The sequence below is a fragment of the Doryrhamphus excisus genome, chromosome 15 (genome assembly GCF_030265055.1).
Source record: "Doryrhamphus excisus isolate RoL2022-K1 chromosome 15, RoL_Dexc_1.0, whole genome shotgun sequence".
NCBI classification, from domain to species: Eukaryota; Metazoa; Chordata; class Actinopteri; order Syngnathiformes; family Syngnathidae; genus Doryrhamphus; species Doryrhamphus excisus.
This window is the reverse complement of record NC_080480.1, coordinates 11,837,886-11,860,779: the sequence shown is the minus strand read 5'-3', so window position 1 is coordinate 11,860,779 and position 22,894 is coordinate 11,837,886. Positions and strand designations below refer to the sequence as shown.

General features: G+C 40.8%; 1 protein-coding gene across 10 annotated transcripts in view; it reads left to right on the top strand.

Annotated features, from left to right (window-relative positions):
- The window catches only part of cep112 (centrosomal protein 112), a 134,628-nt gene that overhangs the window by 91,525 nt on the left and 20,209 nt on the right, over positions 1–22,894 (top strand). For all 10 annotated transcript variants that reach the window (XR_009119545.1, XM_058048964.1, XM_058048968.1 and 7 more), the window contains one exon: positions 2,698–2,847. Coding sequence is in view for 9 of the 10 variants with exons in the window: in XM_058048964.1 (XP_057904947.1) it covers positions 2,698–2,847 (150 nt within the window). In the remaining variant the exon portion in view is untranslated. The remainder of the gene's footprint in view (positions 1–2,697; positions 2,848–22,894) is intronic.

Genomic DNA, 22,894 nt, shown 5'->3' with positions numbered 1-22,894 from the left:
GTCAATTTTGTGACCATTCCCAGCCATGAGGCCATAAACCAGGGGTCTCAAACACGCGGCCCGCGGGCCAAATGTGGCCCGCAGGACACTAGTTTGAGGCCCCCGCCTTGATATGAAAGTTTAATGTTAGTGCAGCCAGCGCAATTTTGATATGGATGCTGTATGGTATCATGTACCCAGAAAAAAATATTACGTTTGATTAATGTTCACGTTTAAGGTTAAATAACTGTTAATAGTTAACCTCCCTAGCCGTGTGGAAGTGGTAAGTTTTTGGCTATTTAAGTTTAAAGGAAATAACATGAAGGCTACCGTTTAGGTCGCTAGCGCTCTAGTTTGCGAGTTAGCATGTGTCTCAAGACCCTGCAGTTGCGCAATATGTTGTAAATAAAAAGAGTATAAATGTGACTATAGTCGTGTTTTGTCATGTCTACAGGGCTCTAATAATGCTTTGTTAATTTTAATCTGAAAAAAATAATTTGTCTACCCACCAACTATATGTGCTTTGTTAAGTTTTTATTATTTGCTGTTTTATTATTATTATTATATTTATTTATTACTGATTAATTTTCTTTATTCTTGATTTGTTCATTTATTTTTCATCTTATTTTGTGCAGAAAAATAAAAATTAAGATATTTGAGAACAGTGGAATGTTTTATCAGAGCTTTTATTGTAGAAAATCGAAACCAAAGCAAAGTTTATTCATTTTTCTGTTTTTAGTAAATGCATTTTTTTTTGTTTTTTTTTGGAAAACCTGATGCGGCCCAGTCTCGCCCAGACCCTAGCTCCAGTGGCCCCCAAGTAAATTGAGTTTGAGACCCCTGCTATAAACAATGCATACCAGTTAGCCACCTAGTTATTGGCTGTAATATATAGTACACATGAGTGAGAGAGAAGACTCTTAAGTGCCCCACAGCTGAAAGGAATCCACATCGCAAAGTAATTTAAACATACTAAAATGATGTATTACCATAATAATGTGCCATTTGTAGGGCTCATGTGGCGATCCTTCTGACAAAAAAAAAAAAAAAAGACTAATCTTCCTCCCTCTCTCCTTTTTCTCCCACACACACAAATTCCAGCAGGGTTGGTCCTCCAGAGTTTGCACACAGTAAACAATTATCTGTCTAGCCCAAAGCGAGGAGCACCCCCTCCATTCCAGTCCACCTCTGTCTGTTTCCTCTCTCATCCTCCCCTCCATGACAGTCAGTGGCTTAAATAGAATGTTAATTTTGACTGGGAGATTTTAAAGCCCAGGCAGTCTCTTTTCATCTCGGCGTGCACCACAAGTTCACCAACACAAAGTCGCTCCGTGCTTCAAAAGGGGAAGTTTTTTTTTCCCTCCTCCGAGTCCATTTTTTTCTTCTTCTTCTTCTTTTTTTTCCTGCACAGCTTCTCTGTCTCTATACTGTGGGAATGCAGCGTAGGTGACTGTTTATCCAAATCCTTCACATATGTGGAATGTACTTTCTGTCAGATACAGTTAGACCGAGATGATGAAAAAGAGAAAGTTTGACATTTTCAATATGGGCCCTTGTATGTGGAACCATCCTCGTTTTTATTGTTATCCCCGCCCCTTTCTTTGTTTCTATTGGCTGCTTAAGAGAACTGACAAGTGATGCTGCAATTGAACATGTGGTGCTTTCATGTCTTTGGGAAATGAGTTCAGTTATATGTAGGCTATACATACATGACATACATATTTATTTAGTACCGCGTTGATGTCTTAGCATTGTTTTTTTTTTTTATGGACTTTTCTACCGAAGACATCTTGACACGTGAAACGGTAAATAGTAGGACACATTTGCATTAAATTAAATTCTCTCGTGTGTGGGTTTTCTCCGGGTACTCCGGTTTCCTCCCACATTCCAAAAACATGCTAGGTTACGTTCACACTGTAGCATATGATGTATAATTCGGAATTTGTTGTTTAAATTAGATTTTTTGAGGTGAGCGACTTGTTAATATGAACGCAAAGCATAAACCTTGCTGGAGTGTGCGCACTCGTGATGTGCGATACAATTAATTTAATTTCCAAGCCAAGACTGGGTAAAAATTTAGGCTGGCACTGCTTATGCGTGCGGCGGTCTAGTGGTTAGCATGCAGACCTCACAGCTAGGAGACCCGAGTTCAATCCCACCCTCGGCCATCTCTCCCACATTCCAAAAAACATGCTAAGTTAATTGGCGACTCCAAATTGAGTGTGAATGGTTGTTTGTCTATATGTGCCCTGTGATTGGCTGGCGACCAGTACAGGGTGTACCCCGCCTCTCGCCCCACGACAACTGGGGTAGGCTCCAGCATGCCCGCAACCCTAGAAAATGAATGAATGAATATTATAAGCAGTACAGCACAGCCTGAACTTTGATGTACATCCAAATTATTATTATTTTTTTTGCTGTAACCCAACAAAAATTCTTTTAGATTTCAAATTTGGGACATTTACTTTTGATGTCATTTTAATTAGCTTTGCTTTACTATATAATCAGCATTAAATGAAACCAATATAAAACAAATGGGACATACAGTACATGCATTTGACTGGACAGCAGTCATTTCCAAGGAAGGAGGTTCTTGAGGTGACTGCCATTTATAATATTGGACTCTATAATCAAAGTATTTGACACACACACGACAATATGTGAAAAAAGAGAGCTATAATGATTTATCATCCCAAATGTTTTTTTGTTGTTGTGCAGGTCATACTGGAACTCCAGCAGTCTGTGTGCAGCTCCAAGGAGGAAGCTGTTTGTCTTCAACAGGCCATGAGGAGACAACTGGAGGAGGCCAACCATCGATGGGCGCAAGAGAGGAGAGAGATAACCCAGCAGGCCGACCAGGACACCAAGGTCAGTTCTAGACATCACTGGTGTTGCCAAACACAGCTCTTAAAATCTTTACATATTTATTTCCAAAGCAATGCAACTTCCTGCCTGTTTTACATAGTCTGGCAGAAAGAATAGGGGTGTCTGGGTTGGACTTTTATGGAGGAGACGTTTCTTTTGTTACAGCACACATTTAGCCTGTCATTTTTTATGGTGACTTGCAAGCTCCATCGTGTCCTTTTAGCGGCTTTGTTTGCTTTTTGTCAGCCTGAGCCTTATAAATCTGTCTGCTGCATTCCACTTCATAAAGTCTGTGCATCATTCACGCAGCTCACTTTCAACGTTTAGTTTCTGAACTCGACAAAAGGCGGCTTAATAGACCTGCAACTTTAATGCGTATACCAGGGGTCACCAATGCTGTGCCCGCGGGCGCCCAATGCGCCGACGTGGACCACTTAATGCACCCGCGAGGCATCTTCTAAAAATAGCACTGGTCACAAATTATCATTGTTATTTTATGCTTTAAATTTTGAATCATGTGGAATCACTATGCTGGAGCCTATCCCAGCTGTGTTTGGGCGAGAGGCGGGATACACCCTGGACTGGTAATTGATTAATTTTCTACCGCTTATCCTCATGAGGGTCGTGGGGGTGCTGGAGCCTATCACAGTATTCACTCGCCAATTAACCTAGCATGTTTTTGGAATGTGGGAGGAAACCGGAGTACCCGGAGAAAACCCACGCATGCACGGGGAGAACATGCAAGCTCCACACAGAGATGGCCGAGGGTGGAATTGAACCCTGGTCTCCTAGCTGTGAGGTCTGCACGCTAACCACTAGACCGCTGTGCTGCCCCTGTTACCATTATTGTGGAAAATAATTAACATTGATATGTGAGTAGTCGCTTCACATAGTGTTACTACTACTATTCCTTTTGTTCTGATGACTAAAAAGTGATCCGTGCAGTTTTGTCATTTTGGAAGTTCACCGCAAAACAGGTCATGTAGCCCTTCATACTATCCGTGCTCACAAAGTAGCCCTTGGCCTCAAAAAGGTTGGTGACCCCTGGCGTATACTAAATACTAAGTCTATTTGGTGTAGTTTTTTTTTTGTTTTGTTTTTTTTACACTCCTGCATGCCTTGTACCCAAAGCAAGCCGCCAGGGACACAGTGGCACTTGATTGGGCGTGGCTGTCCCTAAATAAAGACTTGTTGTGTCTGGGATGGGGACATGTTCCCAAACACAAACCTTGTCTGTCTGTGATTGCAGCTGCCTCATTTAGGTCGTAAAAAAAAATGGACAGGTTTGTGAGACTTAGGTCAAGATTTTGGTCAAAAAGTGTCCACAAGTCGACAGGCTTGATAGAAAAGTATATCTTGAATCATCAGCAGTTTATTTATGGATGAGTAGTATCATGTTTCATCGTGATGCTGACTCATTCATAAATGTTTTTAGGTTATCATCAGTAAAATAAATAAATAAAAAAAGCCTCAGGATGTTGTTTTCAGCTGGAGCTGACTTTTTTTTTATGTGACCTAAAAAAAAAAATGTCGACCAGTATTGCACTTTAGATTTTGTTTGGTAAATCTAAAAAAACACATGACAGACATTTCAATAAAGATATACCTATTCATATCATTCATAGTCAATTCTGCATACAAAGTGGTTACATTTTTATGCATTATCTTAGACAATAAATAAATACATAAATGAAATACATTTGGATTGATTTTGACTGGTTGTACTGGTTGTTACCATTACAGAGTTGCTAGCAGCTTTGACTTGTGAGTTTGCGCTAGATGCAATGCTGGCTCTGTCCACGAGAGGGAGCCAGATGAGCCAGAGCCCGGAGGGGGGCTGACATCATTGCAGCACCCACCAAAGAATTCCTCAGACACAATGCATTATGGGAATACTTGAGTTTAGTGTTCTTTTAGTTTAGTTTATTTTTCAAAATAAACTAACTAGTTTATTTTTAGTTTAGTGTTCTTTTAGTTTAGTTTATTTTCCAAAATAAAAATAAACTAGTTCGTTTATTTTGAAAAATAAACTAAAAAGACACTTTGGTTTATTTTAAAAAATAAAGTTTATTTTGATTTTTAGTATAGTGTTCTTTTAGTTTAGTTTATTTTTCAAAATAAAAATAAACTACATAGTTAGTTTATTTTGAAAATAAACTAAAAAGACACTTTAGTTTATTTTGAAAAATAAACTTTATTTTTAGTTTAGTGTTCTTTTAGTTTAGTTTATTTTTCAAAGTAAAAATAAACTACATAGTTTATTTTGAAAAATAAACTAAACTAATACTAAACTAGTTTATTTTTCAAAATAAAAATAAACTACATAGTTAGTTTATTTTGAAAAATAAACTAAACTAAAAGAACCCTTTAGTTTATTTTTCAAAATAAAAATAAACTTGTTTATTTTAACAAATAAACTAAACTAAAAGAACACTTTAGTTTATTTTTCAAAATAAAAATAAACTAGTTAGTTTACTTTGAAAAATAAACTAAACTATAAGAACGCTAAACTAAAGTGTTCCCATAATGCATTGTGTCTGAGGAACACATTCTTTTGGTGCTTTAGTGTTCTTTGAAAGATACTGAGTATATTGAGTGGCACAGTATTTAAACTATTAGTAGTAGTTTTGTTATGAACAGCGCTATATAAGCACCAGGGTTCTAAATTGTGCTTTATACACTGGAAATTATTCATAACGCCACCCTCGTGAAGATAAGCGGTACACAATGAATGAATGAATGAAGTTAGTAAACACTGAATCCTGATTTTTACGATATAGAAATAGCTATTTTATGAAATAAAATGTAATCCACCCAAAAGTCATTTCTTTCAGTGTATCTTCTTGAAAAAGCAAAATAATTGAATTGACTAGACCATGCCTGCATCACAAAAGTAACCATCTGAGTGAGTGTGTCGCTGGCTGACATTTTTCCATGCTGCTCCCTTTCTAAAGCGTTGGGATTAGAGCGAGGGGCTTCAGACAATGGCATGGGAAGAAAATAACATCAAAGTATTGGTATAATCCCAAAACAGTTGTTCTGCATGTATGCGGCACCGGATTCCAATGTGGCTTTTTTTTTTCCCCCTCTCTCTCCTCGCCAGGCCTTCTCTTCTTCTTCACCCAAATTTAGCTGCCTGTGCAGCTCTACTGTACTTCTTAAATGTGTGAACAGCACAGACCTTTGGATCCCATAAAAGGCCGTTTTTAGACCAAGTGTGATCATTATAAGGGTCATTACTGTAGGTGGTGGATTTGTGTGTGTGTGCGTAACCAAAATATTACACACTTCTTAGAATTGTATCCTTATTTAACAGAAGCAGAACACCTCCTCAGTTAGCTTTAGTCTAAGTAATGTAGCTGTGGTATGCTTTGGATCATGAGTTTCAGTAGCCGGATAATACATGATGTGATATGCTTAGCTTAGCTTATGATTAGTATTACTTGTTTTGTATAGTGTGTAATGTTAGAAAATGCTTTATCGACTGATATTAGTTCTGTCCACTTTGTAGTAGGTTCTCGGCATAATTTAGCGAGGCTGGAAGTGCACAATAAGACATTTATGCTCATTTTTCGGCCCTTTATTTTGAGTTGTTGACTCCTATAGAGCAGCTACACACACTAACCAGCATACAGTGTTTTAATTTTTCCAGCATCTGCACCTATTCAGCTATATTTCTTTGGATTTTGTGGTTCCAGCGAAAACAATCTATTTTGATTTATGCTCATTTTTCGGCCCTTTATTTGGAGTTGTTGACTCCTATAGAGCAGTTACACACAATAACCAGCATACAGTGTTTTAGTTTTTCCAGCATCTGCACCTATTCAGCTATATTTCTTTGGATTTTGTGCACCTATTCAGCTATATTTCTTTGGATTTTATGGTTCCAGCGAAAACAATCTATTTTAATTTATGCTCATTTTTCGGCCCTTTATTTTGAGTTGTCGACTCCTATAGAGCAGCTACACACAATAACTAAATAAAAAATAGTCTGCAGTACGTATGAGAAAAACCGATCCATTTACTTTATGCATCTGCGGTGGAGTTCTGTTCACTTTGTAGTAGGTTCTCGGCATAATTTAGCGAGGCTGGAAGTGCATAATAAGACATTTATGCTCATTTTTTGGCCCTTTGTATTGAGTTGTTGACTCCTGTAGAGCAGCTACACACAATAACCAGCACACAAAGTGTTTTAGATCTTCCAGCATCTGCACCTATTCAGCTATATTTCTTTGGATTTTGTGGTTCCAGCGAAAACAATCTATTTTAATTTATGCTCATTTTTCGGCCCTTTATTTTGAGTTGTTGACTCCTATAGAGCAGCTACACACACTAACCAGCATACAGTGTTTTAATTTTTCCAGCATCTGCACCTATTCAGCTGTATTTCTTTGGATTTTGTGGTTCCAGCGAAAACAATGTATTTTAATTTATTCCACCCGGGGCCCGCCTCCAGGCACGCCCACTTTGCCGTGGTTGGTCACAATGCCGAGGGCATAGAAAGACTTCCGGTTCTCATAAACGGTATGACAGCTGATAATAAACGACAATTTTGCCCACGAGGCAAAATGCTTTATCGAGTGATATTAGTCAAACAGAGAGTAATAGTCTGCAGTAAGTATGAGAAAAACCGACCCATTTACTTTATGCATCTGGGGTGTAGTTCTGTTCACTTTTTAGTAGGTTCTCTGTATAATTTAGCAAGGCTGGAAGTGCACAATAAGACATTTATGCTAATTTTTCGGCCCTTTGTATTGAGTTGTTGACTCTTATAGAGCAGCTATACACAATAACCAGCACACAGTGTTTTAGTTCTTCCAGCATCTGCACCTATTCAGCTATATTTCTTCTGATTTTGTGGTTCCAGCGAAAACAATCTATTTTAATTTATTCCACCCGGGGCCCGCCTCCAGGCACGCCCACTTTGCTGTGGTTGGTCACAATGCCAAGGGCATAGAAAGACTTGAGAACTGATAATAAACTGCAATTTTGCCCACTAAGCATTAGGCATTGCTAGCAAGTAAACAACAGAGGGAGGGCAGAGAGTTTACACATAAGGAAGTACGCCCGTCTGTGACATCACAAAGGAACAGTTTTACCCACGCCCTTTAAAACTGAGCGTTTTGAGCCATCCCAAACTTTTTTCAGGGCTCACTTCCAAATGCATAAAACTAATTTCTGAAGCTTTGCTGTCGTTTAACACAAGAATACAACATTAGAACTACGTTTGTAGGTCAGAAAAGCTGACATAACGACATAACTTACCAACGACAGAGTTTCTCATGTGTTGCGAATGTTTCAAACAGGCGTTTGTGATTGAGAAAGTCATGATATCGTGAAGGGCGGCATGGCGGTCTAGTGGTTAGCACGCAGACCTCACAGCTAAGAGACCCGTGTTCAATTCCACCCTCGGCCATGTCTGTGTGGAGTTTGCATGTTCTCCCCGTGCATGTGTGGGTTTTCTCCGGGTACTCCGGTTTCCTCCCACATTCCAAAAACATGCTAGGTTAATTGGGGACTCCAAATTGTCCATAGGTATGAATGTGAGTGTGAATGGTTGTTTGTCTATATGTGCCCTGTGATTGGCTGGCGACCAGTCCAGGGTGTACCCCGCCTCTCGCCCGAAGACAGCTGGGATAGGCTCCAGCACCCCCCGCGACCCTCGTGAGTAAAAAGCGGTAGAAAATGAATGAATGATATCGTGAAAATTATGTTGTTTTTTTGTGATGCTTCTTCAAATGTGCAATGTCGTCGCGGTATTAAACTTCCCCGGTTCTGTGTGACCATGGGAAACTTGTGCATGACAAGTTTTTTTCCGGACTTTATTGAAAAAAATGTTGCCTCATGGCCACATGTGCATGAACTGTATCTAAAATGTTGAAATGTGATAGCGGCGTTACTAGTGGGGCTTGTGTGTTTATGTCTGCATGGGCTAGAGTTTGTGACACACTTACTGTGTACTGCGCATCTGCCAAATGTGACAGAACTCCAACCCACATTAGCCCTGCCAAGCGAAAGGTGAGCACACACACACACGGAGGTCTTTTATCACACACTGTCTTTCCAAGACTGTATCTCCTTTCTGTCACTCTCACACACACACACACACACACACACATACACACACAAGCGCACATGCTCTCTCCTCATCTTGCCAAAAGGGAGAGGTGGCTGGTGAATAAACAATGGCACTCCGCCCATGGTGTCACCCGCTCGGGCTTTGATCAACGCCGCTGTTCTCTCTTCCCAGCAGCAGCAGCAGCAGTGCTTCCTGTCTCTTTTGCTTGCCACACACACACACACACACACACACACGCATTGCACATTGAAGTCTCAAGTCTTGCACATGGACCACTCTCCCTCTAGCTCTTAAGAGCAAACATAGCTTTGAGTTAGTGCCCTTGTCTCTACACCAATAGCCCTTAGCACAGACGCGTTGTGTTTGCACACACACATTATTGATCCCGGTCCTGGTCTAAAGAATAGTCTTCTTGCCATGTCCTTCTGTGAGTGAAGTGACAGCTTACATAATGCAACACTGACCACAGGGTGTCTGTTTGTACCTGTAGGAGGTGGACATCAATGTTGGGGTGTTTGGTTTTTTTTTTTCGGGTATGTTGCTTTGTTTTCATGCATGGCTAATGGCTTTCTGTATGCATACACTACAGCTTGTGTGTGTGTGTGTGTGGTTGTGTGGTTATGTATGCATCAGTTTCTCAGGGAGTTGAAAGCATGACTTTGCCTGTGGGAAGAGAAATGGGAGCAGTGGATCAAGAACAGGTGCACTAGATACCCTCTGTGTGTGCGTGTGTGTGTGGCCAAACATTGACTCAAACGTATTCCTCTTATGTGAGCCAATGTGTACGAGATACATCATCTTTTTGTGCTCCCCTGCAGTTTACAAATGGCCACAAGTTGACACATTAGGACTAAAGACCATATTGACCAGGGGTCTCAAACACGCAGCCCGCGTGCCAAATGTGGCCCGCAGGACACTCGTTTGAGGCCCCCCGCCTTGATATGAAAGTTTAATGTTAGTGCGGCCCGCGCAAGTTTGATATGGATGCTGTATGGTATCATGTACCCAGAAAAAATTATTACGTTTGATTAATGTTCATGTTAAAGGTTAAATAACTGTTAATAGTTATCCTCCCTATCCGTGTGGAAGTGGTAAGTTTTTGGTAATTTAAGTTTAAAGGAAATAACTTGAAGGCTACCGTTTAGGTCGCTAGCTCTCTAGTTTGCAAGTTAGCATGTGCCTCAAGACCCTGCAGTTGCGCAATATGTTGTAAATAAAAAGAGTATAAATGTGACTATAGTCGTGTTTTGTCATGTCTACAGGGCTCTAATAATGCTTTAATTTTAATCTGAAAAAATAATTTGTCTACCCACCAACTATATGTGGTTCCTTAAGTTTTTATTATTTGCCGTTTTATTATTATTATTATTATTATATTTATTTATTACTGATTGATTGATTTTCTTTATTCTTGGTTTGTTTTTTTTATTTTTCATCTTATTTTGTGCAGAAAAATAAAAATTAAGATATTTGAGAACAGTGGAATGTTTTATCAGAGCTTTTATTGTAGAAAATCGGAACCAAAGCACTGAAAAAGTTTGTATATTTTTCTGTTTTTAATAAATGCTTTTTTGGGGGGGGGGTTTTGAAAACCTGATGCAGCCCAGCCTTGCCCAGACCCTAGCTCCAGTTTGAGACCCCTGATATTGACCCTGACCCTGCAACACAGTGACCTTCTCGGAAAAGGTCAAGCAATTAAGCAAACAGGGTTGGAGGTGTGTTGCTAATTTTAGGATAATGAGGATAAATGAACCAGCGATGTATGCTAGCCCGTCTTCCAAAGCATCTTGAGCTCAACCCACAGGGGGCGCCACTCCTGTGAAAAATGAGGACACTATGTAGTCCTTTATGATGGTATATATTGTCTGTTTGTCCTTTCTGTCCATGAAGAACCATCTCTCTCTCACCGCCCTTTGATTCCATGTATTTATCTGTTAGCACTCTTCTGCCTTAAACATGTTGTGCTTGCATGTTGGCCCCGCTGTTGGCGGATTGATGGCTTTTCCGGCCTTGACTGAGAGGGCTTCCCGACTGTGTTTGATCCACATATCAGAGGGGGTGGAAGTTGGAGAGATAACATTCCAGGATGCTAAGAAGGAACGTGGGAAGTGGAACAACTCTCAGGGACATCACAGACAACAAAGGGAAATTAGTCATTAAACCACAGCCATGATGCTGTCAAGTCACTTTTTTGTTATGACTATACATCACTTATGTGACGCCCCCTATATGTTGTGGTCAAAATATTTTGGAAGAAGATATTCCAAAAGTTTTGTAATCTTTACACAAATGGTTAATAACTTACAGCCAATTAGTTCATTAAAAAATTTAAAATAAATTAGTTCAAGTCTTGCTTGTTCCCCCTGAAAGACGTTGAACTTGATGGAAAATCAACCAATCTTGCTCAAATCTTACACACGTGCTTGTCAACACACCCTTGAGGTGTGTACCAAATTTGGTGGTTATTCGAATAACTCAAAAGTTTTGTCAATGTGACTTTTAAAGGTCAAACTTTGTGGTTTAATAAGAAAAATAATAAATGACCCAGGCAACAAGTTGAGGTGCATGTTTTGACAAATGTTCAGAAGTAGAAGAGTTAGCTTGCGCAAATGAATACATATGCAAAATTTAGGAACCAGATTTAGTTAATACATTCACCCAATTTGTTTGGATTTCGAAGCAATGCCTTTGTTACCGTTCATTCATTTTCTACCGCTTATCCTCACAAGGGTGCTGGAGCCTATCCCAGTCTTTGGGCGAAAGGCGGGGTACACCCTGGACTGGTCGCCAGCACATATAGACAAACAACCATTCACACTCGCATTCATACCTATGAACAATTTGGAGTCGCCAATTAACCTAGCATGTTTTTGGAATGTGGGAGGAAACCGGAGTACCCGGAGAAAACCCACACATGCACGGGGAGAACATGCAAACTCCACACAGAGATGGCTGAGGGTGGAATTGAACTCGGGTCCCCTAGCTATGAGGTTTACGCGCTAACCACTCAACCGCCAAAGTGCAGGATTCAGTACTAATAAATTCAATATTTTTGAAGTTAGACCAACACACCTTTGTCAACATACCCTTGAGGTGTGTAGAGCATAGAAAACCTATGATCTTCTAAAAATGGTTTTTAACATTATTAGAGCCCTGTAGACATGAAAAAACACCCCTATAGTCATCTTTATACTTGTATTACCTAATACAATAGACATGATTAGCGATAATAAGACATAACTCAGATGATGCAGTACTGTTGGCTTTGTTTACACAAAATTACACAACTCTCACGTACAGGCGACGGCTGCCGCTTAAAGCATAGCAGGTTACTGAGCTAGCTAGTTAGCCTCCTATTTATTTATTCTGAACTTATGGTAATGGTTTTATTTCATTTGAACATGCATCAGATTACAACTGAATGCATCACATAATCAGGTCACAGTTCCACATGTCCAAAAGGAGTAGGAAGAAGCAAAGCTTATTAAATCCTACCCCTCCATCTGGTACTTTTACATTCAGTAACTGTTACATTTGTTCACTTCCTGCTTTCCTAATATAATTTCTGTTATTTTTGTCACGTACCGAAGTACGAGGTGATATGACCATACAATGACATAATCGGTACCATAGTAACTGTCAATATAGTGTGGTACTGATTATGTCATTGTATGGTCATATCACCTCATACTTTGGTACGTGACAAAAAAAACAAAAAAAATTAATTAAAACAAATTTAACTATAATAGGAAAGCAGGAAGTGAACAAATGTAAGTTTACACAAGAAAGGGTTTGAAACTGAGTGGGGAAGGACGAAGTAAGAAGCCAAAGATGTACCACTTCCACACAGAATGGGAGGATAACTTTATTTGCTATGTCATGTCAAATTCATCAATGAGACCTTGTGTGGTGCAGGTTAATGTAATGTAATGTAAGGTAATATCTTATCAATGTAACTTTACTCGCGGCCAGTGACGAGTCTTTCAATTTTTTTCTATTTTTTGTGTCTTAACACCTGTTTTGTTTTGCAAAAATCCAGTGTCTAAATAATTACCTTTTTAGCTTGCAGTGTTTTTTTTCCCCCAAGTTTTCCTACTTAGCATCCATGAAGTTACACACTACTTGATAAACCTAAGACAAGAACGTACCAGTACACACACAAATACCCACCCAGGCATATGGTGCATATTTTAGAGTTGTTTCCTATTCTCTTTCTACTGTTGCTCACAGCAGTAAGAAAGATGGAGAGAACAGTGTGTTCCCCTCGTGGGCATAGCATGTCTTCATTACAATTGTTGTACTGTTTTCATCAAGAAGCAATAGACGAGGATAAATCTTTTGGGGTGTTTTTTATTGCAGTTTTAAAATCAGCTGAGAAACTATTGACAGCTTGCTTGTCTTTTTACTTCATAGTCAGACACTATAGTTGGCATGTTTGGGGGGGAAATGAAACTGAAACAACTGCGGTGCATTTTCTCAGCGAGTATGGTTCCATTGGTCACAAAGAGAGATGGATTTCGGTCCGGTTGCAAGTGAACTCCGGTGCGGTTTAGTTCACTTAAGCTTAAATGTGACCGGAGCTAAAATAACAGCATTTAGCATTGTCATAGCAGATTATAAAGATAAACTACATATTCACCCCAGGATATGACCTAATTGGGGCTCGGGCATTTTGCCTCCTTGGTGAGGTGTTCCGGGCATGCCCACCCGGGAGAAGGCCCAGGGGAAGACCTAGGACACACTGGAGGGATTATGTCTCATAGCTTGGTCGCCGGGGACCGGGAAGTCTGGGCTTCCCTACTGAGACTGCTGCCCCCATGACCCGGACCCGGATAAGCGGAAGAGAAACTCAGCCAAATGTAACAGACGACTTCAAACCTCTACACGACAATATCATTCATTAATCTAATAACGACTGCACAGTGGTCGAGTGGTTAGCGCGCAGACCTCAAAGCTAGGAGACCAGGATTCAATTCCACCCTTGGCCATCTCTGTGTGGAGTTTGCATGTTCTCCCCGTGCATGCGTGGGTTTTCTCCGGGTACTCCGGTTTCCTCCCACATTCCAAAAACATGCTAGGTTAATTGCAGACTCCAAATTGTCCATAGGTATGAATGTGAGTGTGAATGGTTGTTTGTCTATATGTGCCCTGTGATTGGCTGGCGACCAGTCCAGAGTGTATCCCGCTTCTTGCCCGAAGACAGCTGGGATAGGCTCCAGCACCCCTGCGACCCTTGAATGAATGAATGAATGAATAATCTAATAACATTTTTAAAAAGCCTAAAACCTTGAAATAAGATTTCCCATCAGTCAGCCAATGTGGGCGAAACTTGGCTTGTTGAAAAGTTTTGCTCCAATCAGCCAATCAGAGCACAGAAAAGTGCTTGAAGGAAAATTCTGAAAAAAAAAAATATGTATGTGTTGGGGCCAGCACTCCTGATTCTGAAGGCCCTGCACAGATTACAATGATATGGCAACACTTAGAAGCTGGAACCTGATTGGAGCAAAAAAAGTGAAGTGAAGTCAACAAAGATAATAGATTCATGGAACAAATACTAGAATTAAAATTTGAAATGTAGATCAATGCTTCCGGTATGGCTATGCCAGAAAAGAAGACTTTGCTGGCCCTAAGCACTGAAGCTACTGCCCAATCAAGTCCCTACTTAATGCATACATTCTGTACTGTGCAGGCTTTAGTCCCATGACAAAAATCCCAGTGTGAACACTAAGCGAACAGCGCCAAAGTGGTTCTTTTTTTTTTTTTCATTCGGGTACCGAGTACCGAAGCGCAAATGCGAATGCAGCCTAAAGCAGAAGTTTCTCCACTTCAACTCCTCAAGAGGGAGACCTCTTCTCCTCCTCCTCCTCCTCCTCCTCCCCACTTCTCTACCTTTCCAACAGTCCTTTTGATAAAAGTGCAGTTAAAAGAGAGTGTGTACTTGTCTCTCTGGCCATCCAGCTCTCCTTGAGGTTAGCACCTCCTTTATTATTTACTATGAGATCAGTAGACACAGTGCACACATCGACTAAAACGTGCGTGTGCATTTTTTTTTTTTTTTTTGTCTGTCTGCATGCTTCGAGTGTGTGTGTGTGTGTGACTGGAGGCGGGTTTTTGTGCTGCTGTCTGAAGTCGTCCAGCCTCAGTGTCATTAGAGGATCTCTTTAATCCAGACTTTGGGAGAAACTTCTGACAACACGCTGCAAATAGAAGGCCCCCGCCGCCGCACTGCTCCTAACAAAACACCAAGTTTAAAGAGGCCCCTGGCATTTTCTTTGCCTCCTCCCTTTTTTTTCTGTTTTTTTTTTTTTTAAACCCACCCCCTTCGTCTCCCCTCTCCTCTGCCCTCTGTTGCTTTTACTTCACCCCAGGGAGACTCAACTCGCCTTATCTGTGCAAGAAGGAGACCACCCAGGAAAGATGATGTACGTTATATGTACAAAACACCGAGATCACACACACACGCTCATTTGATTGTTTATCGCTCACTTTCTCGGTTAATATTAATGCAGGCCCGTACCTGCTTGGATGGCTCTGAGCGTTGTGTGCATGTGTGTGCACATACAGTATATACCTTGCTAATCCTTCAAAGGCAAACTTTGGAATGAAAGTCGGAGGTACGGAGTGAAAGACAGACCACATTTCTTCACTCCTGCCACTTCTTTTCTTCTCAACCGCATTTCTGTCTTTCTTTACTTAGGCGGCGTTTACACAGATTTTTCACGGAAAACCAATTAAAAACAGTGCGGTTTGAGCTGTCTTCTCGCATGAAAACTGCCGCCGGGATAAAAAAAAAAATGGATGTCGAAGGCTACGTTCACACTGTAGCATATGATGCATAATTCGGATTTTTTGTTTAAATTTGATTTTTTTTTAGGTAGGCGACATGTTAATATGAACGCAAAGCGTAAACCTTGCTGGAGTGTGAGCAGTCGTGATGTGCGATACCATTGATTTCATTTCCAAGCCAAGACTGGGTAAAAATTTAGGCTGGTGGTCTAGTGGTTAGCACGCAGACCTCACAGCTAGGAGACCAGGGTTCAATTCCACCCTCGGCCATCTCTGTGTGGAGTTTGCATGTTCTCCCTGTGCATGCGTGGGTTTTCTGCAAGGTTAATTGGCCAAATTGTGTGAATGGTTGTTTGTCTATATGTGCCCTGTGACAGGCTGTACCCCGCCTCTCGCCCGAAGACAGCTGGGATAGGCTCCAGCACCTCCCGCAACCCTCGTGAGGATAAGCGGTAGAAAATGAATGAATGAATGAATGCTAATGGGGGTATCATACAACAACTTCACAATAAAAATGCAAACTATCCCTTTAAGAATTTAAAATACATTAATAAATGACTATGATGTCTTGTATTGTTTGTGCTATGATTTGAAATACTGAAAAACTGCATTTTAAAATGTCCTAAACTAGGTGAATTTGCACATAGAATCAGATCTATATCGCCGATATTTTTTTTATATATTTTTTTTTTACCCAGTCTTGGCGATACCATAAAATCAGTGGTATCGCACATCACTATTGCTCATACTGCAGCAAGGTTTATGTCCCGTAAACTGAGGAAAGTAGTTCCGGCCAGTTGCTGGGGACAGTTAACAGTTTGGTTTCTCAAAACAATATGCGTTCAAAAGCGTAATATATTTCCATCTAGAAAAAAAAATCAGACCTCACAAATTGCTCAGCGTAATTTTATCTGCAGTCTTATCACTTAGTGCTACCGCCTGTCCATTGTTGTGTGTTTCTTAGTGTTTAGTTGCGCGGATCATGATCACTGCAACACCAGAGAAATAGTGGTTAAAAAAAGGGTACATACTGTGACAACAAAGATTTGTCGGACTTTACTATTAGACAACTTTGGCTGCTTACCATTAGCATATATCATCATATCGTGATACATCCTAAAATTATTGTGATATATGCTAAGGTCCATTTCGCCCAACCGTACTCCACACAGTGATGCCCAAGTGGAGATCCGAACCAAGCAAAACATTAAAAAACAAGAGTCAAACTTGCGTTAGTAGTTGTGTGCTGTATATAAACTAACAACACATGGGTGTCTCCAACTACTAGTCCGACGTACAAATGACTGTCCTTTGCAGGTTGTTTATATACGTAGGTTTGTAATTGAAAACAGACTAGAAACAGTGTGACTGTGTTTGGTTTTAATGGCAAAATTATTTGATTAAATGCCCAAACATTTCAACAAAACAGAGCACATGCAAATGTATCGCCATCTACTGGCCTGGCATGCAAATTGCAGTGCTTTTCAGTACTCAAATTTGTAACAGAAAATTAACGGAACTAATGTGATTTTAGCTTTGTTTACATGACAATTGCATTTAGAACCAAAACATGAAAACAATATTTTTGTTTGAATGCTGAAAATAGAAAACTGAGTGCCCCCATGCATTGCCACCTACTGGCCTGGCATGCAAATTACAGCACTTTTCAAGCCTTTTGCACTAGTTTGTAATTGAACCCAATTAAAAACCTTGCAGCTTTGGCCAGTTTTTTACATGACGATCCAAATTTTGTTTGTTTTGATGAAAGTTGAAACAGTCCAAAAACCGGCCAACATGTGCATGTTTTGCCATCTACTGGCCTGGCATGCAAACTATTATGCGTTTGTGACAGAAAGGGATCTAAACTACAGCCAAATAATTAAAACTGTATTTCCCTGAAAATGCGGAAACATTTTGGAAATGAAGACTAATAGTGTTGCCATCTAGTGGCGCGGCATGTAAATTACAATGCAATTTCAACACTTTAAAAAGTGTATTATTTGTCCCGCTGGAGTGGAGACTGCGGAGTATAATTCCACAGCAAGAGCCACATACTAAGTAGTAGAAATAGTACCCGGTAGAAAAGTAGGCACCATGCAGTGGCTGCGTTCTCACTCTTTAGTTTATTCTCTGAGGAAATCAGATCCCCCCCCCTCACTTCTTCCCAGGCTGCATGGGAGATAAAGACCATATCGCTCCGAGCATCTGGACACACTTAAGCAGAATCCTCCACGTACACATTGATGCAAGTCTGTTTATACCATAAATGAAGACCTAATTCTACATATATAGTGTATAGGAAGAAACTCAATGTAGTAATTCATGTAGTTTCTTTTTACTATTGTCTTGTCACTCACATTGAATACAGTATGTGAATGTTGTTGCCTCAAGGCTGTGTACATCATGACTATCACGTCTGTCTGCCATCATGGCTAAATATTTCCACTGTCTTTGTGATTCATCGGAGGGGGACACATGATTAGAACCGTCCCTCTTCTAATTCTATTATTGAAAAAAAAAAAAAATAGACTTCCTAGCCTCAGAGCTGTTTTTTGAAGAGCATAAATACAGAGCCCACATGAAAGAGACAAAAACATGACACTCGCACAATGAGGCCAACTAAAAAGTCTCACTTCCCAGAAGACCCGCTTCACAAATGCTGTGTCACAGTTTGCGGGAATCAGAAGTGGTTTGATCTGCGAGGGGTCTTCCGGGACAGCAGGGATTTAGATGTTGAGTTTAGGGTCCTTTTGGATACTTCGAATAGTTGTTCTTTGTATCTGCCAACTCTGCCAAGTCCACGGTTGATTTATTTATTTCGAATGTTGACATGAAACAGCGGTTGGAAAAAACAACCGATGTGCTGCATGAGCGCCATTGGTGGGTTGGTGGCGGGGTTGTTAGCCAATCCACACCGCTGGTGTTAACATGGTGATTTTGTTTCACGAATACATCTGCTTACAAGCTGACAGTCTGGGGTGTGAAGGTTCTGATAAAAGCGCTAATATGACAACATGCAAGCGTATCTTTTTGGTTTTCGGTTCTTGCTCTGTTTTTGGTATTGGAAATAGAAATACAGTGGAACCTTGATTAGCGTCATTAAGCTCTAACCAAATCAAATTTTTCGATAAGAGTGTAATAAAATTAATGGGATGCTCTGACGGCGACTCCATGAATCAATATTGTCTAATTTCACTCGCACTTCCAAAGTCTCCTTAAAGAAGGCGTCTAATCCACTGCAATTCCCAAAAATCTAGAAATGGCTTTATAACCTTTTCCAGACTAATTGATCGCAATTAATCTCAGTTATGGTTTGTTTTAACGAGGGTATGCTCGGTTAATTGGTGACTCCAAATTGTCCATAGGTATGAATGTGAGTATGAATGGTTGTTTGTCTATATGTGCCCTGTGATTGGCTGGCGACCAGTCCAGGGTGTACCCCGCCTCTCGCCTGAAGACAGCTGGGATAGGCTCCAGCCAGCCTGTGACCTCAGTGAGGATAAGCGGTACAGAAAATGGATGGATGGCATTCACTTTTTCACACAGGGCTGGCGATCAGTCCATGGTGTACCACGCCTCTCGCCCGAAGTTAGCTGGGATAGGCTCCAGCATACCCCTACGAATCTTGTGAGGATAAGCGGCATAGAAGATGCATGGATGAAACATTTAACGCGTTTTCATACCTCTGTATGTGCAGCAAACCATCAACTGGATGTCCTTTTTCGTCATTCTGGATGCTAATGCAACTCTTTAACAAACTAAATAAAACTAAAAATTAAAATTACTCATATTTTTATGTGCACATGCTATGTTATTGTCCCTTTAGCCATATTATACGGAGCAACCAGGACATAATATGGGCGACATTACACAAATTGTCCTTTTTGTAGTCCCTGTTCCCCTTCATTGATGTGGTCATACAAAAAAAGCAAAACAAATATTGATTTACTACAGGGATAAATTCACATGTGATGAGGGTCCTTTAGTGGCATTTACATGCGAACAAAATGTACATGCGAACATACAAAGCATGTCTTAGTCCCTGCAATCCACCCACTTGAAAAAATGGCATCGACATCACTCTTTTTTTTTTTTTTTTTTTAGTGAAACGGAGCCTTTGATTCACCGATAAACAAAATAGAATGATGAAATCGGCGGCAACGGGTGTTGCGATGTGGGCAGTGATGGGGCGGCATCGTGACTGTCTGCCAAAGTAGCCTGATTAATAGGATCAAGACGCTGAAAAACAGCTAGCTGTTTACGTAGGAAGTATATATATATATATATATATACCCAGAAATGAATGTCAATGAGTTTTTACTTCTCCACTATGCACGGTCAAATCGACAGTGCGGTTTGTTTTATGGCTTTTAAATGATCAAAAGAGAATGATTGCACTAGGGAACAGAAGATGTCATGTGAATTTTTTACTGGCTTTGACAAAACTATGAGTCACAAGCAATGTTCCGCCTGTTTTTGTTTTTTTTTTAAAGGAGTACAGAGAATGTCGGAGAAGTGGTACAGTCTCTGGAAGCAAAAAAAAACCTCAAAAGTCAAACCATCAGCATCATAGGTCATGTGTTTTGCTTTTGTGTGTTTTTATTGTGCTACCACAGAAGGGTACCAACGATGGCACGGTGACGACCTCATAAAGACAAGATAGCAAAAGGCTTATTGAGTACAATATGGCCGAAGGGACATTTTTCAAAGACTATGCCAGCTGTGTTCTGCTTTTCCCATTTACTTTTTTGTGATGTCACAACAGAAGCATACCAGTGATGGCAACAACAAAAAAATATGATGACGACCATATAAGGAAGCATAACTCCGGTGCTGTTCTGGCTACTCAGTACAATTGGCCAACAGCTGCGTTTTTTAATAACCATAGAATAGGAAGAGTTGATTAGAATATAAATTACACACAGAAATGAATGTAATTTATGCAACAATATTTATGTTGTGTTAAAATGCACAATTGGTAACAGTTGGCAACTGGAACAGATTAATTCACTTTCTGTTATTTCCCGGGGAAGTAAAACGGCGTCACGGACCACACTGTTTTCCACTTGGGAGATTCCAATGTATTTTTAAAAGACAGTCCCTTAAACCAGGGAGGTGTGTGCAAAGTGTTGGGGGGCGGGGGTGAATATCTGATGACTTGCAAAAGATACAAATACATTATACATTGCTACATGCTCTAGCTCCATGTTAGTTTACATTGGAAATCCCATATATGTGCTAGCATTAGCAATTTACAGTAAACCCTTGTTTATCTTTTTCCATTCTTTAGTGATCAGCAGTAGATTATTGGTCATTCATTCATTCATTTTCTACCGCTTTTCCTCACAAGGGTCGCGGGAGTGCTGGAGCCTATCCCAGCTGTCTTCGGGCGAGACTGGACTGGACTACACCCTGGACTGGTGGCCAGCCAATCACAGGGCACATATAGACAAACAACCATTCACACTCACATTCATACCTATGGACAATTTGGAGTCGCCAATTAAACATGCAAACTCCACACAGAGATGGCCGAGGGTGGGATTGAACTCGGGTTTCCTAGCTGTGAGGTCTGCGCGCTAACCACTTGACCACCGTGCAGCCCCACTACTTAGACATTCATTCATTCATTCATTTTCTACCGCTTTTTCCTCACGAGGGTCGCGGGGGTGCTGGAGCCTATCCCAGCTGTCTTTGGGCGAGAGGCGGGGTACACCCTGGACTGGTTGCCAGCCAATCACAGGGCACATATAGACAAACAACCATTCACACTCACATTCATACCTATGGACAATTTGGAGTCGACAATTAACCTAGCATGTTTTTGGAATGTGGGAGGAACCCAGGTATTCCCGATTTCCTGACTGTGTGGCCAACATGCTGGAGCCTATCCCAGCTGTCTTCGGGCGAGAAACGGGGTACACCCTGGACTGGTGGCCAGCCAATCACAGGGCACATATAGACAAACAACCATTCACACTCACATTCATACCTATGGACAATTTGGAGTCGCCAATTAACCTGCAGACATGCAAACTCCACACAGAGATGGCCAAGGGTGGGATTGAACTCTGGTCTCCTTGCTGTGAGGTCTGCGCGCTAACCACTTGTCCACCGTGCCGCCCCACTACTTAGACATTTGAATGTAAATTCCATTTAAAGAGATAATGCATAATAGGTATAACATTTTCTGCGGCTCAATAACAGACAGGCCTGGCGCATTGCACGTTTCAAATTTCTCTCCCCTGGGGGGGGGACACGACAAAATAATAATTCAGTGCCACTGCCCTAAACACATGGACATGATTTATGCCAGTGTGGTGTCTTGAGCATTAGGTGGTCATGCCTCTCACCTGCATGAGGAAGCAGTAGTGAAGGAACACCTGGCCTGCTCACTCAACTCCAGCGGGGGGAGACACTCATAGAGGTTATTGATGCTGTGAAGCGTGCCCCCCCCCCCCCGCTCCCCTCCCTTTCCACACTTGTTGCTGTGTGTGTATGTGTGTGTGTGTACAGCACATGTGCACCTTTCACTCTCTGCTTTTCATGCCGAATAATCAAAGATGAAGTGTCCACATGTGCACATGTCCAAACATCTGGTTCTGCGTTTCATGCACAAACTGCACCATTCTTTCCATTCACAGAGCAGAAAGAACTGCACGCACACACACACACACACACACAAATGCATTAATGACTTTCTTTCCTCCCTCTCATTCCTTTTTTTTTTCCTCTGTCTTTCTTGTCGGAATCTGGAAAGTGATTGAAGCTGCCGCCCCAGTTGGGAAATGTAATCAACTTAGCTCTTGGAACCAATGCGAGATGATACAGCTTTTTTATGGTCTCCAAATAAATAATAATGATCCCATTAATGATCGGCTTTTGCAAAGAGCCTCGGAAAGTTTGCTTAATCCCCAGAGTGAGAAAGTCTCTGCCCTTGTCTCATTTATTTCAAATGGGTTTAACGAGGCCGGCTTTGCCGTAATTACAGTTATGACATAATTATTACCCTTCAAACATACAAGGAGCAATAAGGTTTGATCACTTTCTACCTTGGTTTTGGTCTATAATAACCTCTCATTAAGATCTTTCTAGCACAGATTGTGCAAGATGGTCATAAAGGTTGTTTACACCAAAGTCACCTTTGCTGGAAAACTGCCATCTTATTGTTGAAAAAACTTGGAC